Source organism: Procambarus clarkii, chromosome 1 (assembly GCF_040958095.1).
Source record: "Procambarus clarkii isolate CNS0578487 chromosome 1, FALCON_Pclarkii_2.0, whole genome shotgun sequence".
Taxonomy (NCBI): Eukaryota; Metazoa; Arthropoda; class Malacostraca; order Decapoda; family Cambaridae; genus Procambarus; species Procambarus clarkii.
In genome coordinates this window covers 19,195,365-19,213,677 of record NC_091150.1, presented here as the reverse complement: position 1 = coordinate 19,213,677, position 18,313 = coordinate 19,195,365, and the positions used below count along the sequence as shown (strand labels likewise).

At 43.3% G+C, this 18,313-nt stretch overlaps 1 protein-coding gene across 6 annotated transcripts in view; it reads right to left on the bottom strand.

Moving 5' to 3' along the window:
* LOC123753985 (prolyl endopeptidase) overlaps positions 1-16,900 on the bottom strand; it is a 103,331-nt gene extending 86,431 nt beyond the window's left edge. For 2 of the 6 annotated variants that reach the window (XM_069328723.1, XM_069329223.1), the window contains exons 1-2: positions 6,857-7,013; positions 2,791-2,907 (exon numbers count right to left, since the gene is read on the bottom strand). In XM_069328723.1, the coding sequence (XP_069184824.1) occupies positions 2,791-2,907; positions 6,857-6,898 (159 nt within the window). In that variant the 5' untranslated portion in view covers positions 6,899-7,013. Of the gene's footprint in view, positions 1-2,790; positions 2,908-5,834; positions 5,854-6,824; positions 7,014-16,453; positions 16,642-16,881 lie in introns of those variants that run through there. The other 4 variants (XM_069329756.1, XM_069330787.1, XM_069330284.1 and 1 more) reach the window with 4 other exon arrangements.
* Between the last annotated feature and the right edge of the window lie 1,413 nt (positions 16,901-18,313).

The following is an 18,313-nucleotide window of genomic DNA, read 5'->3' as shown; positions in this document are numbered from 1 at the left end:
CACAAGGTAACGAGCAGCCAGGACCCTGTTCAACCGCCAAAATCCCCGCACCCAAATATCAGACCAAGACATATTCCCAAAAACGGCAGCAAGAGCCGCGAACTTACGAACATCATGGGCACGGGGATAGACCGCAGGCTGGCTGGACTTAATAACCCTGCGGACGACCTGGGAGACCCGAACCCGCGAACAGGGAAGAAGGGAAACCGGATCAACCCACAGTGCGTCCCCGGACACAGAAGCCGTGGCGCGCAAGTAACGGCAAAGCGCCGCAACCGGACACAAAACATGATGCACCCCTGGCCTGACCAACCAAGCATCAACCACCCATGGACCCCTCCGGAACGCAGCAGTCTCATTCTTCGCCAGAAAAGAAGGAGATGGCTGCAAACGAACAAAACAATCACCACGACCAAAAGAGCAGAAACCCCTGCGCCGGAGGAGAGCATGAAGCTCCCCTACCCGACCCCCAGAGGCCAAAGCCAACAAGAAAAGTGCCTTGGAAAAACAATCCTGGACCGAAGGGGCCACAACGAAACGAGGAGATGAAAGGAAAGCGAGCACTCTGTCCAAAGACCAGGATGGCTCAGGCGACGCATGAGCAGGCCGGAGGTGAAACAATGCACGAGACAGCTTGCGTAACGGCGCAGAAGTAACATCGATACCGAAAGCAAGCTGAAGCGGCTCCGCCAGCGCCACATGATACGAGGCGACAGTGTTAGGCATAAGATGACGGTCCTGAAACAACCACGAGAGGAAGGACAAGACCACCCGAACAGACAAGGAAATAACACGACGAAGACGCAAAAAGAAACGGAAGGACCGCCAGGAAACTTCATACTGCCGCCGAGAAGAAGCCCTCAGGTGGGACACCAACAAGGAGGCCACCTGATCACCATAGAGATGATGATAGACTCGAGTCAAAAAACCCATACGCGAAGACTCGAGGAGAACAGTGGAAGGGCAAAAACAAACTGAATAAAATGACAGAACCCCCCACCAGGCAAAAATAAAAATAAAAACAAAACCCTGCAAGAGGACAGCGAACCCCAAAGAACAGAGCCGGCCGCGATGTCGGGAATACAAGCTGAGCAGCACCCTGCGCCCCTACCAGTGCAAACTGCCTCTTACCTGCCGGTAACAAGGGAGAACAGAACACCCAAGAGCCCAACAGGCGGCCGAAAAAACCGAAAGGTTAAACAGACCAGCAGAGGCAGACCCCGAGGAGCCTGTGCAAGGTAGGCCCAAGGGCAGTACTTACAGGGCACCTAGGGAAGGCAGCCCTAGGCGCATGCAGCCCGAGTACTGAAGGTAACTCCTGGCTCTCGCACCCACAAAACCAACACCACACGCAAAGCACAGTGCAGTAGCGACACCGGAGCCAGAGCACACGACCATCGCCTATAGCATCAGCTTCAAGAACTGAGGTGTGGGTAGCCGGCGTGGAGGGTCTGGGGCTCCCCCTTCCCCCTCCCAGGGAGGAGGGAGCTGCGCAGACAGCGGCGCGGCGGTGTGTGACGTCACACTAGTTTGCTTGTTTTCGGTTGGGGAGTTCTATCCACTAGTTCGGCTTTTGGTAGAAATTTTAACCAGAATAGGGGTTTGTTTTGAGGCGCTTACCTTTCTGGGTGCCTGTTCCGGTCGATGGCAGACATAGAATGCTTCCAACCACACAGGGGCTTCTATAGGCCATTGCTTCCCGTGCCTCTCTGAGGGGGCCCAGTTCTGGCCGTGGTCCCCGGTAGGCCTAAGAACTCCATACACATGACTGATGCCAAAGTCTGACATTAGAATATCAGCCTGGGATAGCTCCGGGGAGCCGACGAGGCTCCCCCCAGAAAATGTAAATTAAGCTTTTATGAGTTTCTTCATAAAAAAAGTTTGTAATTCCTAGACTTAATTACCCTTCTCATTCAATGGTCATTCGTACCATTCAATGGTACGACCAAAACTGAACTGAATAATCTAAATGAGCCTGAACAAAGGCAAGATGATACTGAAGAGTAACATGAGATGTCTTACTACTAATGCTTCATGATATGAATCCCAGTATCCTATTTATTTCAAACATTTATACAGTACATTTATTTTTTGGTCCTTTTCATATTCAGATTTGAAAATCTCAACAACAACTTTTTAGGGGGCCTGATAGCTGAGTGGACATTGCTTCGGATTCGTAGTCCTGAGGTTCCGGGTTCGATCCCAGTGGAGGCGGAAACAAATGGGCAGTAAATAGATACCTAGGTGTTAGACAGCTACTTCCTGGAGTAGTGTAACAAAAAGGAGGCCTGGTCGAGGATTGAGCCACGGGGATGCTAATCATCTCAAGATAATCTCAAGATAACATTATCCAGCTGAAATTTGGCAACTAGGCTCAGTTTAAAATTACATCTGTCAATCTTTCATCCATTTTATCTAAATCATAGTGAATTAGAATTTTATGAATGTATTTGCAGCCCTATTCTTTTTATCTTCTGCAAATCTTGCAGTTCAATCCTTTTTCTAAATAATTTATATAATAAGCAACAGAGGTCCCAGGACCAAGCACTGCAGCACTCCACTTGCAACAGTTTCCAACACAGACTCGACTATATTTATACTAAACCTGTTTCATTTTAAATAACCATGTCCTAATCCAAGTTAGCAGAACTTTCTTAATACTATTCGACTCTATGATTGTAATTAGTCTTTCTTGGGTATAGCTATAGCATCAAAGGTGTTTTGCTAAATGAGATTAACAATATAATGGAGGAACACCAGGGTAAGTGCCAAGGAGTATCAATTACATACCTTTATTCCATGCAGTTCTTCAACAGTGTCCTCACGGTGCACTTTTGGGTATTCCATCTTATAGTTCCTTGACAATGCTCCTTGCACACCCAGGAGATAGAAACAGTTCTGCCTAATCTGTCAATCATAAGAACATAAAATTAAGAAACACTATACATTTTTGATCACAGCCAATCAAGAGAGGTACGGTATGTACAATCCCATTGCTAGACTTCACATTACACACAATATTATGAAATATTATTGAAAATACAATTATAGCTTACAGGATGAGTGTGAAGTGAAGCCACAACTGGCTGCAACATTCAAAGATAATTTTGTCCATAAATTTTCATATTAGATTAACCTTTTAAACTCTACATGTCATGTACCTTCTGTGCAAATTGACCTATAAAAAATACCCAACCTCCCCTAGAATACAAGATACTTCAATAAAAAAAAAAAAAAAACTTGCCTCCAATTTACATTATACACAACAGTTGCAGTGAAAGCCGTGATTTGGTTACCAGCCGTCATTAATGCATTTTTGGCCTTGTGGCCTTCATCAGAGCTCCGTTGAAGGCCACTCGGCTGAAAATGTGTTAAGAATTACTGTACAGTGGTACCTCGAAATACGAGTGTCCCTGTATACAAGTTTTTCGGAATACGAGCAGGATTTGCTCGGAAAATTTACCTCGGAAGGCGAGGGATGCCTCGGAACACAAGGGTGTTGATACACGTACAGGCCATCTAGCCCGTGGTGGCACGGCGATCGTGCCTCAGTTTACCAGTGTCTCGCGCCCAGTGACTCTCCCGCCTGAATTCTTCACAAGGATTTACAGTTTTTTGTTGGTTTTTTAGCCATTTGAGCATAAAAGTTGTTATTATATATCTCGCCATGGGTCTCAAGAAAGCCATTGGTAAGGTTCAACCTAAGAAATTAGCTGTGAGTAGAGGCAGTAGAGGATGTCCCTTCTTGATTAAGAAAATGTGTGAAGTATGGGAAGAACTGCAAAGTTTTGTTGAAAAAACTCACCCAGATAAAGCTGTAGCAGGCTGTTGCATTGACCTTTTAAATGACAATGTGATGTCTTACTACAGACTTACTACAGAAAAACAAGTGTCTTTAGAGATTCTTAGTAAGACAAGCAAGCAGTGAGCCACACGCAGGTCCTAGTGGTGTGCAGGCAAAACGTGCCAGAGAATGCACACCAGTGAAGTCCTCACTGCCTGATGTTATAATGGAAGGAGACTCCTCACCATCTTCCATACGCCAACAGCAGTCATCAGCAAGGGTAAGTATTAACTTGAACATAGTTTTGTAGGTTTATTTAGATGAATTAGGTATAAAAGTTAGTTTGAAGTGAGGTTTTTGGGTAGTCAGGAACGGATTAATTCATTTCCCATTATTTCTTATGGGGAAATTAGCTTCGGATTACGAGTTTTCGGAATACGAGCTGTCTCCAGGAACGGATTAAACTCTTAGACCGAGGTACCACTGTATTTTATTTTTTAATGTGTTTTTTTCCACATACAGTGGCACCTCGACTTACGATTGTCCTGACTTACGATACAGTAATTTCAAGTTACGATATAAATTTGATCGAAAAATGACTCGACTTACGATAATGTCATCGACTAACGATATTCGTTGATACACGTTCTGGTCGACCGTGCATGTGTTTCCTGGTCGTGCGGGCTGACCTGCCTCAGTTTACTAGAGCCGCCCGCTTAGTGACAATCACGCTTATAAGAAATTCCATTTTTGTGGTGATTTTTTGCTTTTTAAACATAAAACTGATTATTATATATCATGCCATGGGTGCGAAGAAAGTCAGTGGTAAGGTTCAACATATGAAAACACATGAAAAGAATGACCATAGAGGAAAAACAAGAGATCATTCGTAAATATGAAAATTGTACTCGTGTTGTTGAACTAGCTAGGCAGTACAACAAATCTTCAGGGGAGGAGGAGGGAGGCGGCGGCAGTAGAGAATGTCCCTTCCTCATTAATTAAGAAAATGTGTGCAGTATGGGAAGGACTGCAAAGTTTTGCTGAAAAAAATCACCCAGATAAAGCTGTAACAGGCTGCTGCATTGATCTTATTAATGACAATGTGATGCCTCACTACAGAAAAGTGTTGCAAAGAAGGGAAAAACAATCTTCAAGGGAACGATTTCTAGTGATAAAATCAGGCAGCGAGTCTGAAGCAGGTCCTAGTGGTATGCAGGCAAAACATGCCAGTGTGTGTACCCCAGAGGTCCTCACTGCCTGATATTATAATGGAAGGGGATTCCTTTCCAAACAGTAACACCTCTCCTCCTCTCACCTCATCACCATCTTCCATACGCCATCAGGAGTCCTCCATAAAGGTAAGATAAACATATGTACTGTATTGTAGTTAGAGAACATTTTTTTATTCAGTATAGAATGTTTTTAAGTTGATATTTTTGAGGGTGTGGAATGGATTAATTCAGTTCCCTTTATTTCTTATGGGAAAAAGCGTTTCGACTTATGATACGTCTCTGGGAATGGATTACCATCATAAATCGAGGCCCCACTATACAGTATCTGTACTTGGATCGAGGCTCGAGGATCTTGTATCTGTACTTTCCTATGTGAAGTCCAACTTCGCATAGACTTCACATAGGTACTTTCAACCAAATGCTACAATAAGTACTACAGTATCATTTCTGGAGCTTGGCCTGGATTAAAGGCTTATTAGGCCTCCACACACTTGTCTCTATGGACGACAGTTGACTCAAATAGTGCAGGCTAGAAATAAAAGCACCTTGAAACTGTTACAATTACCCCAGTGACACAAATGTAAATGCTTATGGTAGCTTTTATTACATTAAGCATTATGGTAATAAATCATTAGGGTAGAGAACCTGATGGGAAATGACTTCATACTGTTTGCCACCAGATTTGAAAACTTATCCAACCCAATCTCACAACATAAACAATTCTAATAATTACAAAATGAGCTTTGTTGAAACGCTTGTGTACGATTTGACAGTTCCCCATCCGATCCCATTGTGTGACTAGCTTTTTTGCCACTCACCCACAAGATGAGTATGGTGTCTATAGGACTGATATGGGGGTCCACAGGATTGATATGGGGGGTCCACAGGATAGGTATGGGGTACACAGGTTAGGTATGGGGTACACAGGTTAGGTATGGGGGTTCCATAGGATAGACATAGGGTTCCATAGGATAGACATAGGGGTCCACAGGATAGACATGGGGGGTCCATAAGCTAGACATGGGGGTCCACAGGATAGGTATTTGGTCAATAATATGGGGAACATAATAAACTAATTAAAACCAAACCACCTGAAGCTGCATCAGTCTATTGGACCAGTCTTATAGAAACTACTGTACTAATAGTCTTATTTATTACTAGTAGATTTAAATAGATTTACCCAAGCCAGGAACATTTCCAGTCATTATTTGAGTGTATTTGTTGCTATGTCAAAGAGGTTGAAATATTTGCAAGTATAGCACAGTGGTCTACATCATCGGCCCACAACCGAGGGACCCAAATTCAGTCCCCGGCCAGGACACAAATGGTTGCATACGAGATGCATACACAAGACGATTCACTAATTTTGAAGCTTTCCTAACCTAACCTAACTCAACCCTAGCTAACACAAGTCAATACGGCCTAGCCTAACCTAATATATCTTAACCTAACAACATATACAAAAGACGAGCTGTTGAATCATCTTATATACAAGATGAACATACCCCAAGCAGGGATGATTTAGTACATTTCCTTCACACCTGATGACTCTGTTCACCTACCAATAAAATAAGGCCCCCAGAGTTAGTTAACTGTTTTGGCTTGCATCCTGGAGGGCTCAATAATTAGCCTACGGGGCCCTAGAGAGGCCTAAGTATAGGCCAGCAGTCCCTAGCAACGGGAATTCTACGAGATATTAGTGAAGTAAAAGGTGGAAGTTGTGAGTGGTGGAGCAAACTTGGCTCTACATAGTTGGCTCTGTTGGTACTGGTAGAGCCTCGAGAGCACAGGGTGGTGGAGGAGCTTACTAGTGAGAGAGCAGAGTGGTGGAGAAGCTTACTAGTGAGAGAGAGCTGGTGTAGAGGCGCGTGGCGGCAAGCATGGACTATTGTGGAGGCCAGCTGGGGGAGTCTGGCGGAGGGCGGCAGGTGGGGAGGCTGGTAGGTGGGGGAAGGCAAGTGGGGGAGGCTGGTGGGTGGTGGTAGGTGGGGGAGGCTGGCGTGGGGCTCCCAGCTGGTAACCAACACAACCCCCACCCACCACGGGGACTGGTCAAGTCGTATACTGCAATTTCGGATACCGGGCTAGAAACAACTTCGTTCACTGAGAAGTTTGTACATACAAACCATTCCGTTCGTATATGCGCTGGTTTGTGTTCGCTGTTGTTCTCGTCTGAATAAAAACATGGCACTTGTTCATATAATTAGCGCTTCCATTATTAGAATTATTTATCCATTATTAGAATAACAAGGTGCAAACCATATCCCCTTACAGTTGAAATCTATTTATTTATATACAAGAAGGTACATTGGGTTGCGAGAGTACATAACATTTATTAAGAGGTACATTGTAGCAAGATTTGAGATTAAAGGATTAAATAATAACATAGGCACCAACTTTGCTTACTAATACTTTCTAATCATTCATAAAGTAACAATACGTTGCATAGGGGAAGATCTTTAATGTGCTTAGCTGCACGATCAATTAGGCTCCTCCCGGCACCACGATGAGGGAGGCAGCAGGTGGTCGCGAGGAGCTCGCTCTTCTCTTGGCTGGTGGCGTGAGGTTAAGACCTACTCTGTGGCTGTATCCCTACTCTCCTTCCTTCTCCTCTTACTTATTTCCCTTACCTGAAGTTCCTGTACCCTTAAGTTAAGTATTATATGGTGTAAGTGTGCCTACTCTGGTAGTAACGATTGGGGAGACCTGGGGATAGTATTTTGCCAGTGTTTGGGTACCCCTAAGTGTTGTGTTTTGTATTAGGGTCCCACGTGGTTTCACTACCCTAAGCTGCATCCAGCTTCAGTGCTTATCCAGTAGTACTTTACCCTAGCTTGTTATTAGTGTAAACCTTGTATCCTGCCTACGTGGACCAAGGCTTTTAACGTAAGATAGTGTGGTAAAGTTATTATTATTATTGTTATTGGTGTGAGTGTATATGGGGGGTTGTTAACGGGTTAATAAATAAGTACATGAATTACAGAGTATCTCTTCTTCCAAGGTGGGAGCGCAGTGATCAACCCTTAGACGAACATATTTGGTCTTGTAGCAAGTTATTACTACTGTGGATAGTTTATTTTGGGGGCCGGGCCTTTTAGCTCTCCCATATTTGATACTCCTGTCTTCTAACTACCTATACCCCTTAATAGTACCAGTACCCCATAGAAGCCCCACTCATATCATTTGTAACAAGTGGGCGCCCCCGAAGGAGGCTATTATTTGTTATGCACCCCATACTCAACCAGTAAGTAGTGGAGCAAAACATAGATTACATGGTCATAAAGTCTTAATCAGACCAATTCAATTCAATTTCTTTCTTTATTATGCACCCCATACCCATCCCGCGGGCGGTGGTGTAAAGGATTACAGAGGCACATAATCGGTTCAGGAACTGAACCCTCTAGTTCGTTTAGCTAAGCAAATAACAATTTGTGACGCTAGTTACAAAATTATTAATATTATATATACATGTACACACTCTCATACATACATGTACATATATATATACGTATACATATATACATACACATACATATCTAATCACCTACACAAATACACACATCAATAATCTTTGTGTCACAAGTGATCAACAAGAGGCTCACAACAGTCACTATAAAAGGCACTTTACATCTATGGTGAGTCACACAGTTACTAGTCTTGCTGCACACCCACCCAACTGGGCGGCAGCTTTACAGTCATGTGCAGCATTACCTACAGTAAGCAAATTTTGGATACTTCGCTAAGATTTCGAGCAGCACATCATTATGAATGAAGTACTTACACATTTCTTGGACACTATTGATGGTGTTATCTCTAAATTCCGCGATTTTTTCACATTCCATTATATAATGACGCAAAGTATGCGAATATTTCTGCTGACAGAGTTTACATTTAGTCAAATCTACATCAGCAGATGTTACAACTCCCAGAGGTACTTGTAGCCGAGCCTAAGCCTAGCAGTGGTAACATCTAGAAGTCTGCTAACATTATTGGATGACCCATAGACGTGCGGTTCTTTTTTGCATAATAGAATGATGATTGATGGAGTAACTGGTGTGAATTTAACTTTGCCTCAAGTCTCCGAAATTTAGTTGATGTTCCTGGGAAACTGCTGCCCTCAGGCTGCTCAAAGGCAGTCCAAGTTGGTAATCAATTCCCTCTTTACGAGCAAAAGTCTTGGCCAACTCATCAGTTCTCAGTGGCTATTTTTACATTATCATTTACAACTAACTTAAGTTAAATAACAACCAGTAAACAGACTGCTGTTTTCTAATTCTAGTTCAGGCACTTCCTGGGATAAAACGCGAACATTCCTTGAGGAACTGTGAGGTGCTTATCTGTTTTTCCTCGTAACGGTCCCAAAGCTTCCACAAATGTTCCTGTTTCTCTTCATTGCCCTTGCGGCGACTGGACTTTAGCTTTTGATCAGAAACCAGATGGTATTGCAAGGTTACCAGGGACGCCTCACGGTACAGTAAGGGGATTAAAATATATAAAGCCAAGTTGTCCCTCACTGCCCTTTGATTCAGACGCTGGTGCCATCCTTCTACGTCATTGTTGGTCCTCACCAGTCGTCTAAATGCACACCAGTTCCCCAATTTCCACACACTGTTGCACAGCCACGTATTTTTTTATGTAATGAGTTAATTGTGTCGTTAAGGGTGGACTGCTAGCCGACTTTTCTGATTCAGCAAACGCCTTACAGTTATGTAGTACATACGTACCACATAAGTACGTGTGTGTTATACACGTACACACACACACACACACCTTGTCAAGCACAAGACGAAGCTTGAAAAAGTTTAATGGTATGCCAATAGGCTAGTCCCAGAACTAAGAGGCATGAGTTACGAGGACAGGCTGCGAGAAATGCACCTCATGACACTGGAAGACAGAAGAGTAAGGGGAGACATGATCACTACCTACAAAATTCTCAAAGCAATTGATAGGGTACATAAAGATAAACTGTTTAACACGGGTGGTAGGCGAACAAGGGGACACAGGTGGAAACTTAGTACCCAAATGAGCCACTGGGATGTTAGAAAGAACTTTTTCAGTGTCAGAGTAGTTAATAGATGGAATGCATTAGGCAGTGATGTGGTGGAGGCTGACTCCATACACAGTTTCAAATGCAGATATGATAGAGCCCAGTAGGCTCAGGAATCTGTACATCAGTTGATTGCCAGTTGAGAGGTGGGACCAAAGAGCCAGAGCTCAACCCCCGCAACCACAACTAGGTGAGTATACACACAAACACACACACGCGCACACACACGTACACACACACACGTACACACACACACGTACACACGTACACACACACAAACATACACACACTAATGCCTCTATTCACCTTGCAGTAAATAGGAACCTGAAAGTCAGGAAGCTGCTAAAGGCTGCATCTTGGGGATGTGTGTGTGTGTTAGATAAAAAGATATGTTGTTTAGATATGATGGAGGAAAAGAGGCCGAGAGTCGGTACATTAGACAACCGACGCTTAGAAAGGCGGGATCCAAGAGCTAACAGCTAAATCTTGGAAATAATAAATTAAAATATTTAATACACATACATGTTTCACATGAATTTGGCTGAGGGCACACTGAGGGCTGGTGGCCCCGTCGACGGGGCAGGAAGTCGGCGGTTGATCAAAGGCCTCCCACATCCTCCACATACCTGAGGATTATTCCGGCTAAATTTTAAACGGAAGTAATGTCTTGCTATTTACGGCTTCATCGGGTGGGTGGGTCCGTGGGTTTATTACACTATGAGTAAAAACAATCGCCTGTTCTCAATTTTATATTGCCACTTGTAGAGCTAGAAGCTGTTGCCTCTTGTGTGCGTTGCACAAGGGGATTAATATCTTTGAATATTTCCAGTATTTTTTAAGGTATCGCTTAAATACCGAAGATACTGCTATTGGACACCGCTTAATTGACAATGTCTCAACAACGCAGGCTGAAGATGTGCGTGGCTCCTGCTATTGCAATGATGCTCATTTGCTTTTCAATGATGCGCCTTAGTTGTCCCCTCTCTAACTTACCGTTCTAAATACCCCTTCTCCATCTTTCGCAAACATTCCCCCCCTCATACATCTCCCCCCTTTCCTCCTGTCCATCTTTGTCCCCCTGTCCCTCACTTTGTCCCCTTGCCCACATTTTCTGTCCTCTGTCCTCGATCTCTTTCCCCCTGTCCCCATGTCCCCCCTTTCCATCTCTCTGTCCCCCTGTCCCTCTCTATCCCATTGTCCCTCTCTCTGTTCCCCTGTCTCTCTCTGTCCCCCTGTTCCTCTCTGTCCTCCTGTTCCTCTCTCTGTCCCCCTGTCACTCTCTGTCCCCCTGTTCCTCTATGTCCCCCTGTCCCTCTCTATCCCATTGTCTCTCTCTCTGTTCCCCTGTCTCTCTCTGTCCATCTCTGTCCCCCTGTCCTTCTCTCTGTCCCCTGTACCTCTCTGTCCCCCTGCCCACTCTTTCTGTCCGCTGTCCTTCATCTGTCCTCCTCCCTTTCCTCCAGGCCCCCTATCCATCTCTGCCCCCTTGTCCTGTCTCTGTTCCCCTGTCCCTATCTCTGCCCCCTGCCCCTCTCTCTGTCCCCCTGTCCGCCCTTTCTGCCCCCCTGTTCCTGTCTTTCTCTGTCTGTCCCTGTCCCTCCCTCTGTGCCCCTGCCCACTCTTTCTATCCCCTGTCTCTCCTCTGTCCCCTCTCTCTTGGTCTCCTGCCCCCCTCTCCTCCCTCTGTCCCGCGGTCTCCCTCTCTGACCCTGTCCCTCTGTCTCTGTCCCTCTGTCTCTGTCCCTGTCTCCCTCTCTGTCCCACTGCCCCCCCCCCTCTGTTCCCCCGTCCCTCCTCTGGCCCTGTTCGTCTGTCCCTGTACCTCTGTCTCTGCCTCTCCTCGTTTCTGCCATTCTCTGTGTCAGCCTATCTCTCTGTCTCTTTCCTCGCTCTATCTCTGTCATTCTCTCACTGACTTTGCATATCCTTATCTATCCGTCTCTGTATCTAACATTCTCTCCCTGACTCTGTCTATATCTATTTCTCTGTCTCGGTCTTCATCTCTTTCTCTCCTCTCTCTCTCCTTACATACATACATACATACATTTATTTAACACATGTGGTACACGCACAAGGGGACACAGGTGGAAGCTGAGTACCCAAATGAGCCAGAGAGATTATAGAAAGAACTTTTCAGTGTCAGAGTAGTTAATAAATGGAATGCATTAGGCAGTAATGTGGTGGAGGCTGACTCCATACACAGGTTCAAATGTAGATATGACAGAGCCCAGTAGGCTCAGGAATCTGTGCATCAGTTGATTGACGGTTGAGAGGCGGGACCAAAGAGCCAAAGTTCAACCCTCGCAACCACAACTAGGTTAGTACATACATACATACATACGATATAAAACAGTGGAGGATTCCCAGGTAGAACAATCAACCACAATGCCCATTACCCCTTTACCCTGTTGTCCTTAACTACACAACTATACAAGAGTCATTAACACGTATAATGGCTGATCCCCCATCACGATAGCATGAAGACCAATTGCCTGACCCGCAGTCCGTCTTGCTCCTCAAATAATTTTCGGGTTAACATGAAAACGTCTCTCGAGTTTATCTCTCTAATGTTGTTTTCCCATCTTTCATTTTATCAGCTTAGTTCCTTTATTATGCCCCAATTACTCATCCATTGAGCGGTAGTTAAACTGAACCCAAATTTAAAAAAAGTTCCTTTTGCTAAGCAAGCTACAGTCTTGATAAGTCAGATATATTGTTTGTTAACACATTTCTCAACAATAAACAATCAGTTTTATCAAGCTAACATATCCTAACACAACGAGTGAGAGTATTAACTGGTCTAATTATTTTATTAGACCAGTATATATTATTAGATTATACTGGTATAATTATATATATATATATATATATATATATATATATATATATATATATATATATATATATATGTATATATATACATATATATATATATATATATATATATATATATATATATATATATATATATATATATGTATATATATACATATATATATATATATATATATATGTATATATATACATATATATATATATATATATATATATATATATATATATATATATATATATATATGTATATATATACATATATATATATATATATATATATATATGTATATATATACATATATATATATATATATATATATATATATATATATATATATATATATATATATATAAATATATATATTTATACCTACTGAACCGTGACTCTGTTTGCTTTGCCGGCCGACCAGACGGAATCACACTGCGTCCGTGGAAGGGTGGCAGGCAGTTAGCATGGGACTATACTTGCGTATCCACCCTGGCAACGACATACATCACCCTCTCTGCCGGCACGGCAGGAGCCGCAGCGACACACAGAGAAAAACAAAAGTCAGTCTAGTACAGGCAATTAGATCAAAGGTACAATTTCGTTCCAATAGGGTCTGAGACCCTAGGCCCATGGGGTGAGAGTGCAAGAAGGTTTCTTAAGGATCTTGGTTCCAAGCTCATTGACACCACAAGAGACCCTAGAGCAGCAAGTTTTCTCTTTCAGCGCCTCAGTGTCGCGATCCAGAGGGGAAATGCCCGCTGCATCCTCGGTTCCTGCCCGGCGTCGGAGGAGTTCGAGGAAATCTACAGCCTCTAGGAAGCGAACTTTTTCTTGTGTCCTCTTAATGTTCATTTTTTGTATAAAATCAGATATGTAACTGTATAACCTTGCATAATAAAGTGTACATCATAATAAAAAAAAAAAAGGGGGTGGTAGGAGAAGTGAACACTCTTTCGTATTCAGAGTTAAATGTCAAGTTTTTCCCTGAGTGCTCTGTGTTCCCTTCTCTGAGGCTGTGGGTCCCTATAATTACACCAGTGGTGGTACCCCCCTATATATATATATATATGCGAACAAGCCTGAATGGTCCCCAGGACATATGCAACTGAAAACTCACACCCCAGAAGTGACTCGAACCCATACTCCCAGAAGCAACGCATCTGGTATGTACAAGACGCCTTAATCCACTTGACCATCACGACCGGACATAATGAGGTGATAGCCGAGGCTATTTGAACCACCCCACCGCCGGCACTCGGATAGTTATCTTGGGCATAGCATTTTACCAAATCACCTCATTCTTTGGGGCAACACGTGAGGAACACAAATGCGAACAAGCCTGAATGGTCCCCAGGACATATGCAACTGAAAACTCACACCCCAGAAGTGACTCGAACCCATACTCCCAGAAGCAACGCATCTGGTATGTACAAGACGCCTTAATCCACTTGACCATCACGACCGGACATAATGAGGTGATAGCCGAGGCTATTTGAACCACCCCACCGCCGGCACTCGGATAGTTATCTTGGGCATAGCATTTTACCAAATCACCTCATTCTTTGGGGCAACACGTGAGGAACACAAATGCGAACAAGCCTGAATGGTCCCCAGGACATATGCAACTGAAAACTCACACCCCAGAAGTGACTCGAACCCATACTCCCAGAAGCAACGCATCTGGTATGTACAAGACGCCTTAATCCACTTGACCATCACGACCGGACATAATGAGGTGATAGCCGAGGCTATTTGAACCACCCCACCGCCGGCACTCGGATAGTTATCTTGGGCATAGCATTTTACCAAATCACCTCGGCTATCACCTCATTATGTCCGGTCGTGATGGTCAAGTGGATTAAGGCGTCTTGTACATACCAGATGCGTTGCTTCTGGGAGTATGGGTTCGAGTCACTTCTGGGGTGTGAGTTTTCAGTTGCATATGTCCTGGGGACCATTCAGGCTTGTTCGCATTTGTGTTCCTCACGTGTTGCCCCAAAGAATGAGGTGATTTGGTAAAATGCTATGCCCAAGATAACTATCCGAGTGCCGGCGGTGGGGTGGTTCAAATAGCCTCGGCTATCACCTCATTATGTCCGGTCGTGATGGTCAAGTGGATTAAGGCGTCTTGTACATACCAGATGCGTTGCTTCTGGGAGTATGGGTTCGAGTCACTTCTGGGGTGTGAGTTTTCAGTTGCATATGTCCTGGGGACCATTCAGGCTTGTTCGCATTTGTGTTCCTCACGTGTTGCCCCAAAGAATGAGGTGATTTGGTAAAATGCTATGCCCAAGATAACTATCCGAGTGCCGGCGGTGGGGTGGTTCAAATAGCCTCGGCTATCACCTCATTATGTCCGGTCGTGATGGTCAAGTGGATTAAGGCGTCTTGTACATACCAGATGCGTTGCTTCTGGGAGTATGGGTTCGAGTCACTTCTGGGGTGTGAGTTTTCAGTTATATATATATATATATATATATATATATATATATATATATATATATATATATATATATATATATATATATATATATATATATATATATATATATATATATATATATATATATATATATATATATATATATATATATATATATATATATATATATATATATATATATATATATATGTATGTATGAGTGTGTGTGTACATGTGTATACAACATTAATAATTTTGTAACTAGCGTCAAACATTGTTATTTGCTTCGCTAAACGAACTAGAGGGTTCAGTTCCTGACCCGATTATGTGCCTCTGTAATCCTTTACACCACGGCCCACGGGATGGGTATGGGGTGCATAATAAAGAAAGAAATAGAAGGAATTGAAATTGCATAATACGGTTATTGACATTCAATAATAGTAAGATAAAGCAATGAGGACCAAATGGGAGACCAGTGATCAGATGAATATTACAGACTCAAGGGTAGCCTTCTCTTCTTGTATATAAATGAAAAAATAAATTCGTTTGTTTAATTCTAATGCTTGTAGGTGAGAACAATTGTGAACGCCAGCTAGCGCACAAGTACATGAGCGCCCAAAATACTTTTACACAAAAGACATGTACAGACAGGCGTGTGGCTTCTGACTTCTTTTTTATTGATTAATATTAAATATTAGGCGCTTACCTATAATAGTTATCATTTTATACAAGTATAACTCACACATAATAAATATAAAAGGAGTTTATCCAAAAACTGACAGAAGTGTTGTGTTTTGTGCGTTGTATCGTGTTTGTGGGCATTCGGGTGTGTTGTGTTTACGCTGGCGGGCGGCGTCCTTACCAACTCCGGATTATGTCTATTACATCACTAAACTTCATTTAATAACTATATGCCTGTTAAATAGAAGATTTTAATTGTTAATAGCATTATATTGTCGTTTTAATGTGGCACACGTACACATATGCGAAACATCGAAAGCTGGTGTCCGAAGTGGTAAAAATATTAGTGTGCGATGTTGTCAATGTACGGAGTGTCTTGTATCCCCCACCACCACCTCACCACACGGGGCCCCTACTACATAATTCATGATTCAATACTTATCTAACTGTAATGTAAGATTACATGTACGTATTTGGTTGATTACACAGTTTAGTGGTTTTTCATATTTATCTACTATAGTCTTGGGTACAGCAGTGTTCTTGTTGGTTGAAGGCGACGACCATCGGAAGCGCCCCGGCTACCAGCTACCGGGAAATAGTAGAAAGCTAAGGGCCCCTACAGTCTCCTCAGGCCACACATACTTTAGTCCCTTCAGACCATGGACATGACGGATGAAGCGGAAGGTATAGCGAAGGATGTCATGACGGACGTCTTGGTTTCTCACACCTGCCCCGTCAAGGACAATGGGAGCCGTGAGATAGGGAATATTCACCCTACAAACGGCTTTGTAGTCTGACGCGAGCGCTATGAAATCTTGGGCAGTCAAGAAGAAGGTGTTCCACTGTATCTTCCGTCAAATACCATACTGGCAGTATGGGGAATCTACCAACCATAGACGATGGCGATGTGCAACCAGGCAGGTGTGCCCAATCCGGAGACAAGTGATGGCCGTGTCGAGGACCGCCCTCCCTTACCACCCAAGAAGCAAATTAGAGATCAGCCCAAGCTTCGTCTTGAGGCAAAGCTCAACGCCTTAAGCCATATTGATGCTCTGTCCACAGAGCATTCTCTCTCTCTCAAATCATATACACTGATGGTTCCCTACACCGCTCCACGGGTGCAGTTGTTCTGACAATGGGCGATGGCTTGTACTTTGAGTGGGGAGTCCGTATAAACAATTGGGCCTCTACCCTTCAGACCGAACTATTTGCCTTGATCCTTACACTGAAATGTGTACAAGTCTCCAAACTTGATACATTAATTGTAAGTGACTCCTTATCATCCTTAAATTATGCTCTCAACTCTTTAAGACATAACTGTAACATGCTCGTGTCCGAAGCTAGACACAAATACAACAAAATTAAGGATGGTAACAGTACATTTCATGTGGTCTCCATCTCATGTTGGCCTCCGAATGCATGATAGAGCTGATAAGTTAGCCAAAGAATCTGCCTTTAAAGGAGCCGTTCAGTGTAACCTTGGATTGTCAATGAGCAATCTGAGAGCAGCAGTACACCGAGAACTTCAACAAGATCTTGTAGATCTGAGGCAAAGTGAAATCGACACCAGTAATTCCATCTATCATCATACTATCATGCAAGAGGAGCCACACATCTATGGTTCATCCAATAAAATCAGCAGACTTCTAGATGTTAGTACTGCTCGGCTTAGACTCGGTTACAAGTATCTCTGGGAATTCTCATTATCTGCTGATGTAGACCTGACCAAATGTAAACTGTGTCAACAAAATTATTCGCACACCCTCCGTCACTATGTGATGGAGTGCGAAAAGATACGTGAATTTAGAGACAATTCTATAACCAATGTTCCAGTGATGTGTAAATATTTCATTCAAAATGATCTGCTACCAGAAATTTTAGCCAAATATCCCCAGTTTGCTAACTGTAGGTAGTAATTAAGTGACTGTAACCTATCCACCGCTGCCCACTGGATGGGGGGCGGGGTGCAGGACAAACATATCAATTGTGTCACTAGCTCTCCACATATGTCAGTTGCTTAACACTTTCGCGCTATCTGGACGCGCCGGCGCGTCCCGTTTCGTCTAACGCTAACGCATAGTGGACATAAAGTTGAGTCCTCTTTTAAAATATTTGTATAAAATTCAATTTTTATCCGATTTACTTTGGGTTTGTTTCAAACTGCGCGCTATGAGGCTCTCTTTCTCACCACTAGGCTGCATGGTACAATAAGTTCATGAAAGGTGTGGATAACTTCGATCAAATGGTATTTTGTCCCAAACGGGTTGCAGGTGGGTGACTTTAGCCGTTTATACTGGTAATGCTTCCCCCATATCATGTATTA